This window comes from Conger conger, chromosome 15 (assembly GCF_963514075.1).
Source record: "Conger conger chromosome 15, fConCon1.1, whole genome shotgun sequence".
NCBI lineage: Eukaryota > Metazoa > Chordata > Actinopteri > Anguilliformes > Congridae > Conger > Conger conger.
This window is the reverse complement of record NC_083774.1, coordinates 21,853,680-21,864,474: the sequence shown is the minus strand read 5'-3', so window position 1 is coordinate 21,864,474 and position 10,795 is coordinate 21,853,680. Positions and strand designations below refer to the sequence as shown.

Sequence of the window (10,795 nt, the reverse complement as noted above, 5' to 3'; positions counted from 1 at the left end):
AGAAAATTACAGAACCGCAGTTTCAATAATGGGCCTTGTTATCGTTTGTCGACACGATTGAGAAAGCTTAATTAAGTTTGCAGTTTGACGATATTTTGGTTCCTATATTGCCTTGTTTGATGTTTTGATTTCCGTGTAGGGTGTCAATGTTAATTATCTTATTGTAATTGATGGCATATTCTTTACTTTTAATCCGCTAGACTCGGGTTGGGAAATGACAGGCCGCACAGGCGGTGGAGGCGTGACGTGTGATGGATACAATGCAATGCACCACGTGCAGCAAGGAAGCAGCTATCCCAGCCTGAGCCGAAAGTAGAAGCCTATGAAGATGTACAATACAACTTGCATAGTTAACCAACTTGCTTTACACTTTAATAATGTACTGTACACTTATGTTTGTTAAACTGTACAAGAAAAAATACAATTAAAGTGTACTTTGAATCATCAGCTTTTATTGACATTTTCATTTGTAAAATAAATAGCTGTAATACTCACACCATTTCAACAACCACACAGAAGGGGAAGACTGAAACACACTACTGATGCTATACACAAACAGAATAAATTAATGTTAAATATGGAAATAAACAGTAAAAGAAGGCCAGTGTTTGCTTTTACCATTAGCAGTGACATTTGGGAAAACATGCTTTGATGCATTTCTAATACATAGTTGTTTTTTTCCTGCCACATAGAACATTGTCTCAGAAAAAAGTAAAAGTAATCATTTTAATATGAATTGCTGAAAAATAAATGATATGCGTCCTACCTTAATTTATTTTTAATCATAAAATGTTTGCCAGTATTTCCACCTTTTGTTTTAATAGTTATTATCAATTGCCTACTAAACTGCACAAGCATCCTTGTTGAAAGTGTGGACATCCAATAGAATGAATACAATTAGAAATAGAAACAGTAAGCTGGGCCAGGCCTCCCTTTAAAGGAACAGAGAACTGCATCTATGCACCACTGCAGCAGTCACACAGTACTGCCGTCAGTGTGTAAAGATTCATAAGACATGCAAACCAGTCTTTAAATCTCTCTTTACAACCACTGCACTAAAATCCACTCATCTTGTTTTTGGTGTGAAGAAGGAATACCGTTTCAGAATTCTACTGTAACCACAAAACATACAAAATAATTGGAGATATCCAATACTAATTGCTTTAGAAATTAACATGCAAAATGCAGGCTAACGATACAACAAGCACTTAGCTCAATGGAAAATTACGTCTTGTAAGTTTACTAAAACAATACAAAAATGTTTGTACAAATAAAAATGGGACAAGAACAGGAGCCTGCTGAACCACTTTATTTTGGAAATGGAGAAAAGTCTCAACGTTGTAATCATTCACGCAGCCCCCACAAGATCTATACCATAATTCAATCTTAGTCATGCACCAGGCATAAGCATTGGAAGGCCTTTTGTATTACAGATAGTGTTGTTTTCCAGGCTTCAGTTGCGATATTAGAATATCAGTTATCTCATAGTAATTTATTTGGACTATATTCTTGCATGGTTTATGAGATTAGAGGAATCATAGGACATACACCAAATGACAATTTAGTTTATTGATCAGACTTAAAACACTGAAAACTGTTGCTGTACCGATAAGCACTATAACATGTAATTTCAGGTATAAGGGATACACTGAGAAGTTGAGATTTATATTGAATTGAAAATTCAGCAGACAAAGATTTAAGAGAGATCGTAAGAAGTTGTAAGCAAAAGTTACTCCATGATGAAATACCCTGTTAGGTTTGAACGTGCTTCCATAATTATCCAGTTAAAATCATCACCTTTCAATGCTGAAAAAGGCAGTTTAGTGGTATTGTACCAGTCTTTCCATCAATAGGTACAACCAAGTCCACATGCTACATGCTAGGCAGATGAAATAAACACCTGAAGATTATGATAAGTCAAGACCAACATTCTTTCCTTCAGCCCTTACCGTGTGATACAGGACACTATACTGTAAAGTAAAAATTGTATTATTATACTGTAGATGACTCATGTAAATGACTCATTTTGACTAATTTGACAGGTTTACTTATATTACATTTCTCACTCTATATTTTGTGTTATATGACTTATTTAAAAAATGAAAATTGCAAATAAATATGCCCACAATCCCCCCCCCCCTTTTCGCTAAAACATGGCGAAAGACCACTGGAGACAAGTACAAGTATCCAGTGTACAGTTCTGATTACCTCCAGCTCACTTTATCAGGCATTCAGAATTCTAAAATATAAGATTATACTTCAAATGATTTGAAGACTTTATGTTCTGGAGTTGATAATTAAGTTACTAATATGAATCAACTGTCATTGTAAAGTGTATGTCATACAAAAATGTCACAAGTATAAGACACATACATCTAGATTACGATACATATGTATATGGTCTGTATATCACTCACCTGCTAATCATACAGAGATCCAGTACTACAGTACATGGCAAGGGCTAAGAATCTCCAATACATTACAATATGTATTAAACTTGATGATGATGTCATTCGACCAAGGATAGAGTGGTAGCTACCCCTGAATCAGGTGTCATAATTATGTTCTGCATTTAAATGTGGTGTTCCTATAGTTATATCCTTCGACAGACTATGCAAATTCTATGTAACTGACGGTGTCAGCTTGAAACTCTCCCTTGTGTTCTTGTATTTTTAAGGGAAGGGGGGGGTACACATTAAGAAAAAGATAAAAAGCCCTACATCAGGTTAATGTGCCCATTAGGTCATTGTGTAAGACAGTGGGCAGCAGGGGGTGCCACATCATGTTAGCATCTCTATTATGATAACGTATAAGATAGCCGGCAGCACGGGGGAGCAGTGTAAACTACACCTCACCATTGTAACCAACAGTAGCAGTTTCAGTTCTCAGGCAGGACACTGCTGTTATTCAGTTTTGAAAAGGTAAAACTCCAGAATCAATAACAGTGATAATGATTCTAATTTTGTTTTAAAATGTATCAGGATGAATGACAATGACCTTGCATTTTTGGAATAAATGGGAGGCCTTGCGCTCCATATGAGGTGCATTCAGGCAGAAATACAGATCTGTAAGCAGCTGTATTTTATATTTGGGTTCCTTTTTAGCCATGGCAGCACCTTACATAAGAATCCTCTTGTTTTCTATTCTTAATATAATGTTGCACAAAATGTGCAGCTGGTAGGTATGCTAATTATATGCTAATTGGAAAGTTGAATATTGAAATCATAATCAGAGCTGGCTACATAATCCAGGTGGCAATAATGTTTCTGTAAATGGTGTTTGGAGAGGGCCGCAGCGATAGGTTGCTGGATAGCTATGGTGAAGGATACTGTTAGAGGTTGCTGGGTAACTAGGTGTGTCTTGGCTGAAGCAGTGTGAGTGGGAGGAAGGGTGTGAGTTGAAGGGCTGAAGCAGACAGTTGCTGTCATGGAGACAGTCTGTCACTGAGACAGAGCTTGGAGGATGTCTTTCACCAACATCGTGCCAATCACCATCTTCTCACAGTTGACTGTGAGCTGGGCCGCACATCCCTCCTTTGTCACCACGGTGACCAGCACCAGACTGCCGCTAGTCACCGTCTTCCCTGCAAACCTGGGCACCGGAGGAGAGGAAGGAGGAAGAGGAAGAGGAAGGCTGAGTTCACATCAGAAGTCAGAAGCATCAGAGGTTGAAAATGAAGACAAAGAAAAGAAACAAGGTGATAGAAGAAAAGAGCCACATTTAAAACAATGTTTCTCTAAATGATCTTTGATGTCTTTTTTTTTACACAAAACATGTCTCATCCTCTTGACTGTAGTAAAAACAATAACCGTGTGCTTAGATATGCCTGCTATGGGATATGCCATGTGGATATGACTGGTATGGATGTGGGACTGTACCATCTGAGAGAGACAAAAACAGCTTGAGCTAGGTTTTGAAACAGCTGGTCGCTGGTTGACCAGTTCGACCAGCCCGATACTCAACATGGTTTGACCAGCTGAAGCTATGTTTTGAAACAGCTGGTAGCTGGATTTTACACCATGGTTATCATCCAGTAGCCGCTCACCTGCACTCCTTCTCCGAGCCGCAGGGCACCCGGCTGAGGTTGGCAGCCGAGGTAACCCTTTGCACGATTACATGGTCACTCTGGCACTTCTCACCCAGGCTCAGCCGTTCTGTGATCTCATTCATGCCCATCAGCTGACCTGCACAGTCACAGAAACAAATGCACACTGCAGTCTAGCTTCCTGCAATTACAATCTCCACAGCCAGGTGTACTGGTCAGCTGAGCTGCATTTCACAAAAGCACACACAAATACCAAACCCTTTTGTAATATTAAGCTCAGTTTCCATGTTCAACAGCTTTGCTGCACCCCAATTGTGCCAAAAATAAGTTTATAAATCTTGCATATGATGTGGTATTTACAATAATGAAACAATCAAATGTCGTGAATGCCTGGTCGATCAGTATCCAAAAGGCCTTTCTCATTACATAAGGGAAAATGGGCAACAAGCAATTCTCCCCTGTGTAATTATTAGGGCTCTGTTCCTTTGTGCGAACTTATCTCAGCGAAGCGTAGCTGTGTGAAAGCATGGCTGAGGAGAGGTGAGCTCAAGGCACAGCTGGAAAGTGAGGCTACACCCTGTCTCGCAAGAAAAGTCAAAAGGCGTTATGGTGAAACGATCTCAAATGCAGTGCTTCTGACCAATGGAGCGTCCCGTTGGGCATTCGGGGGAGAGCCTCAGTGCGATAGAACTCTAAAATTAGGGTTAGTGGAGGAGGTTGTGGTGGGAGCGCTGTGGGGCGAGGCATTCCCTTCATCGGCCGATCTGTGTGAGAAGCTCTGATGCAAGTCAGTTCACCCAAGATGGCTGGTGTGGAGAAGATGCACAGTAACTGTAACCAAGGCACTTAAAGAGACCACAGAGAGGGGAAGGGGTTTCAGCTGAAAGCAAGGGGACACATTAGGGTTCAAGTCTGTGAGTGGGGGGAGGGGGGGGTACGGCAGGTGGCACACATACAGCTGAGAGGAACAGATCTGTCAGAGACTTACCCACACTCAACTGTAATAGCTTCTCTATTGGAGTTGGACAGAATATACCGGTATGTAGAAAAAAACGAAGGAGATGACACAAGGTTTAATAAGGTACATTAGCTTGATTTGAACACCTCCTCATTGTTAGCGACAAGCCATTATGCAAGCACTGCTCATTATGCAGCAACGGGATGAAATAGGAAGATTCCCTTAATGTTTTCATGAGTCATCATCAGTGGATTAGGTAACAACATTTCATGGGTTGCATGCTTATTAAATAATTTGCTTGTCTTTTGATCCACTTATCTGTTGATGAATAGTTGAATACACTGCATGAGTATGAGGCTGAATGAAGATGACCATTAATGAAGTAGCTAGTGGTACATACAAAACATTTAACTGGATCTTTTCATGACAGAGAACTTCTTTTTTTAGATGTGGATTTTTTTTAAAGAAGAAAAAGTAATGATTAAAAAGGCTAATATGAACCTCATTCACGCTAGTTCAGACATAGAAATGATCTGTTCCCTTGTGTTTGGCCCAGTTCAAGACAGGAGACAGGAAGACGAAGGGTATTGGAGTATCTGCGAGGTCTGATTGACCTACTGCTCCATCAGCAGGAGCCATTCTCACCTTGCTCCTTCCTGAACTCATTCTCAGTCATGAAGACGGGCACCAGCAGCTCTCCCACCGGGGGCTGGATCGACACAAAGAACTTCCGAGTGTGTGTACTGAGGGAGGCATGACACAGGGAAAAAAGGGAAAAAGATTACTCACTGTCCAGTCGCTTTGCCACCAATACCAATACATATCCATTTACATTACAGTGTCAGGTTGCCTTTTAATGGAACCCGTAGCTGAACTTTTACAGTGGCCACATTTTATTTGTCGTTGTAAGGGATTCATCACTTGATGTTTACCTGCCTTTTGTCACTTTCTGTAATGCGCGTGTGACAGGTAGGTGCACTACATGCGTTCAGTTAGTCACTGCTCTGACTTCCTGTGCGAGAGTATGGCTGCGGTAGCCTGTGGCAGAGCCGTATGAAGTGAGCAAGCCCTCACCAGAGCTGAAAGTTGGCTGCCTGTGTGGAATCGCAGAAATCGATGCCCATAACCACGGAGATGGTCTCCCCCGGGGGCAACACTTCTGAAAGCAGGAGCGCATCACCAGCAATACAGAGAGGAGACAAGGGCGAGCACACCCAATCAGACAACAATGAAGACAACCATTAAGACATACAGCATGACTATTAGCATTTACTGAAAGGTATTTTCCCTACAGGTAATCCGCACTGATATTAAATGTTGACTGTTCTTGAAGGAATTTCGGGCATTATTATGTTCTCCACACGTCCCACACCAGCACTCAGACAATAATGTTGCTTCAACAGCTTCTACTTTACTACACAGAGCACATCAGGCTTTTCATTTCTAGGCACAAATTATGTAAATGCATTTAGAGAGGCATTGAGGCATAATCTCTGTGTGTTCTGTCTGCCCTCAGTCACTTTGTGCAAAAACACAGCGGAACGATGGTCTCCCTTCTCAATTGCAGATACGTTCAATGAAACGCACTTCACAAGAGAAGAAATACATAGTTGACCAATGGGTGACAAAGACAGTGATAGCGTCAGAAGTTGGTTTTGAATAGTTTCTTAGTAGCCTTGGTGGGTGTGCTGGACTGACCGATCTCTGGGAACTCCTTGATGCGCATGCCGGACTGCAGCTTGGGCTCCTGGATGGACAGGTTCTTGGCCTCGGCCTCGGTGTTGTTGGTGAACTGGATCTGCACGGCCACCATGTGCGGGTCGGGGCTGAAGGGCTGGCGACTGAAGCAGTACTGCACTGCCAGGCCCTCCCCCGTGATGCGATGCAGCAGTTCGTACGTCTTCACCGAGCTGGACGTGGGGCTGATGGTCTGCAGGAAGAGGAGGCACAGAGGCGCTCCGCCATTAAAGACCAGACAATCACTTTCCGCTGTTCTCCTGGAGAAATGCCCTCTGACACTGACAGCTCTGTCTATTTCCTTATGGATGTTTTTCATATTTTAATAAAATCCTTAAAAATATTGTGTGCATTTATTACACCTGTGCACTAGTGAAGCTCACGCAGAAGGGGTATTTCTGTAAACTAGTAGATATACCTGTAAATCCTTATAGGATAAATAGAAATGAAACATTATTGTTCTAAAATATTATAAAATATACTAATATACTAAAAAGGACAAATTAGAAATAATTACACCTCCAATAAGGCCTGGTTTTCTCATCTGTTCAGGTAAATAAAGGCCCCTGGCCACTATTTGAGAATCTGCAGTAGCTTACAGCACCTCCATGTACAGTACATGGAAAGCCAGCTTGTTATGGTGACACAGGAGTGACACAGAAAAGGAAAAAAGAACATGCTTTGTGCTGTTGTTTCAGCAAAGACTTGCAGAAAGTCAGGCCCTCTCCCTTGCTACTAATGCTTGCTCCGCACACAGTCGAGAGCTAGCCCTGTGCGCGTGGGTGTAGACATCTCTGAGTGCCATTCAAATATTTTCATCCATTATTCGTATATAATTCTATGCTCATTGTATTCTACTGTGGGAGTGCATATGTACTGCCATCGTAATGGTACATTATGTTTGGAATCTTTGCTTTTCTATTTGTGCACTGCAAACAGCATTATAGTAGAGGGAGACATCAATAAAGTATGCAGTATCAACACCGATCAACAAAATATGGTGGTACTCTCAGAAATGAAATTTCTGGAATACACACACAAGCCTACACTTTTTAAATGGGGTTCCCAAACAGGAGTACGTGAAGGAGCAATATGTTTTTCCTCATGTTTAATACATTACTTATTTTATACTTCAAAATAAAATGGACCTTTTGTGGTTCATACATTGTAATTCACTCCAGACAAAAAAAATCATATGTGTGGTAGATTGCCATTGATTTGCAGCTGGTAGTAGCTGCTGGATAAAGATGTTAAAATACAGTGTTGGTGGTCCGCAGCCACAGGGATCGGTGGGTCATTTCTGGAGGACATTAGCACGTTGGGGGCTGGGCAGTGCAGCCATCGAGCAGCATGCCCTCTAAATGATAGGAACAGTACACAAGAGCACACGCAATGGGTGCGTCTCATCAGTTTTTCATCTACTATCTTCAGCATTCTTCAGTGGTCTGTAATGTGCTATTGTTTTTGCGGTGCTTTTTCTGCACAGCACACAGACCCATTGCGGGTCACAAACCTTCAGGAACACCTCCTGGCGGAACAATCCGGAGGACCATTACATTTTTATCTCTTCATTCACTCAGAGGCCCTCACTGCCTCGTTTCTCGGGCGTATCAACACGCCTCCCTGAATTTTAAACAGGCAGCGCTTTCAAGCATCTGCATCCATATAAAAATAATTAAAAGAATTAGAATGAGTGAAAGTGTGTGAAAGTCAAAGTGTCAAAATGCAGCCTGAATGGGCCAGTCACAGGTGGGAATTGGTCTGTTAAAGGGGAAGCGCAGCATCGTGGGTGATGTTGCAGCATGAGTCACCTACCACAGGGGACAGGGCCGAGTCCGTCAGCGACAGCCCCTCTAGGTCTGTCACCAGGCTGCTGGAGAGGAAGTTATTGACCGGGGTGACCTGAGGCGATGGGGTGGGGTCGACTGAATGACAAAGACCAAATAAATTAATCACACAGTGTTAGCCAGCAGAACAGTGACCAGAACTTGCATTTCCTATTGTTCATCAATAGTACTGTTCTACAGTCATTATTTCACATCCAATTCTATGGGTTTGTGTGTAAATATCCCTCTAATTATAATGAAAATGACAATCTGAAATATGCATTCCACAATTGAATTCTCAACTTCTGTTTAAAAATGTGCACATACAGTCATCCAGATCAAGAAGGGACATCTCTTTCTTCTCTTTTTTGGGTTGCTTCGGAGGTGGTTTGGATGAACTGATCTGGAAAATGAGCAACATCAAAATCAAAGAAGACAATTGTCTTCAAATGTCAAGCCAAGCCAAGGAAAGGGAACCAGAAAAGTTGACATTAGAAACAGTTTTTTAAATAAGTGTGCATGACATGAACAGTTCCTGACAAGCCTCCTGACATCATGTCACAATGTAAAATTGACCAGGAATGGGGTAAACACCGTGGGTGGAAAAATACAAATGTTACTGAAGGCCCAGGAAAGTTTTCAAATATGTATGCTCCCAGAATGTACACCCCACCTTCTTCTTCCGCTTTGTGTCCGTGTCAGACTCTGACTCCGGCTCGGACTCGGACTCAGACTCGCTGCTTTCAGACGAGCTCTCCTCCTCCTCCTCAGACTCAGACTCTGATGCACTCCGGGGCTCTTTGCTCTTCTTCACAGGCTTCCTCTCCTCCCCACTGCTCTGCTCGCTGTGGAGGGAGAATCAGATGAGTCAAATCTGTTCGCATAAAGAGCCGAGAGACTATCACAGTGTAATGTGCAGAGCCATATGAATCGAGTTTTCGTCGTTCAGTTACCTGTTAGGAGCTGCTGCCTACAGGAACAGTATATAGTATTTATTTGTACTTTGGAAGATCTTTCAAACTGCTTCAGGTTATAGATATGTTGGCTGTTACAATGTGAATCAATAATTTATCTTGCTTGTTAAACAAGCTTTGACTAACAGAAACCACCCACAATTTATTTCTACCTGGTGTCGAATGCTACACAAAGCAGTGGAGGGTTAGTTCTTGGTTGAAAGGTCTTTTGGGAAAATTAGGTTGTTGCTGGAAGCCAGTATGGCCAGTAGGGGGCCTCCCTCTGGGCAAAGCACATCAATATCCTTAATGTGGATTAACAGGGAGGGCACGGTGTTGTAAGAGATGCAGCCTTACATACGTACATAGATTTTAAGCTGAGGTCCTGACTCATCGTGAGCTCTGTTCACTCGCACAACTCAACAGGGCCTGTGAAGCCTTGTAGAGTCGCCAGGTACCACTCACCTCTCTGCGCTCTCCGGTGCAGCTTTCTTGACTTTGCTCTTGTCTACCTTCTTCTTCTTCTTCTTCTCCTCTTTCTCTGACTCCGACTCCTCTTCGCTCTCCTCGCTCCCGGATTCAGAGCCGCTCTCCTCACTGCCGCTCTCACTGCCGCTCTCTGACCCGCTGGCCATGTCCGACTCTGAGGGGGAGGGCACAGGTACCGCCCAGCTTAACCAGGAGGGCGAGGCGTACTTCCACACACACAAAACACACCCTGTCTCTACAGCCTTTTTACATTACATTACATTACATTACGTGGCATTTAGCAGACGCTCTTATCCAGAGCGACGTACAACAAAGTGCAAATCATTCTGTGAGGGGACATCTGACTCACAGTGACCACAGAGCAAGATGTTTGGTTCTGTATTCACATGCTTCTCAAAAATACAGACACAAGACTCCTTCAATACTAATGATTATATGAAATGTTTATCAAAGCGCGTTCTGTCAATGTTGCTGGAGATATGAAAGGCTTTATTGCAGTATTTACAGATGTTAGATTAAGGAAAATTGATGCAGGATTGATTGGTGCAGGTCTGCGCTGATAGCAAGAGAAAAGTAACATGTCAGATAATTGCGATTAGAAAAGTAAGAAAAACCTTACCAATTCTGCTTTTGTGTCTTAAACCGTTCTCTATGCACTTATGTTACATGTTTACTTCTTGGTTTTTCAGTGAATAAGTCTGGGGAGACACTGCTCTGGACACGTCAGGGTTTTTCTATGTGTACGTGTGTGTGTGTGCGTGTGTGTGTGTGTGTGTGTGTGTGTGTC

General features: G+C 42.3%; 1 protein-coding gene across 10 annotated transcripts in view; it reads right to left on the bottom strand.

Annotated features, from left to right (window-relative positions):
- Window positions 1-432: 432 nt before the first annotated feature.
- LOC133112023 (AP-3 complex subunit beta-2) overlaps window positions 433-10,795 on the bottom strand; it is a 49,597-nt gene continuing 39,234 nt past the window's right edge. For 4 of the 10 annotated variants that reach the window (XM_061222696.1, XM_061222697.1, XM_061222690.1 and 1 more), the window contains exons 19-28: window positions 9,985-10,162; window positions 9,240-9,411; window positions 8,894-8,969; window positions 8,556-8,665; window positions 6,702-6,933; window positions 6,078-6,162; window positions 5,649-5,746; window positions 5,034-5,057; window positions 4,046-4,184; window positions 433-3,633 (exon numbers count right to left, since the gene is read on the bottom strand). In XM_061222696.1, the coding sequence (XP_061078680.1) occupies window positions 3,441-3,633; window positions 4,046-4,184; window positions 5,034-5,057; window positions 5,649-5,746; window positions 6,078-6,162; window positions 6,702-6,933; window positions 8,556-8,665; window positions 8,894-8,969; window positions 9,240-9,411; window positions 9,985-10,162 (1,307 nt within the window). In that variant the 3' untranslated portion in view covers window positions 433-3,440. The remainder of the gene's footprint in view (window positions 3,634-4,045; window positions 4,185-5,033; window positions 5,058-5,648; window positions 5,747-6,077; window positions 6,163-6,701; window positions 6,934-8,555; window positions 8,666-8,893; window positions 8,970-9,239; window positions 9,412-9,984; window positions 10,163-10,795) is intronic. The other 6 variants (XM_061222699.1, XM_061222700.1, XM_061222694.1 and 3 more) reach the window with 3 other exon arrangements.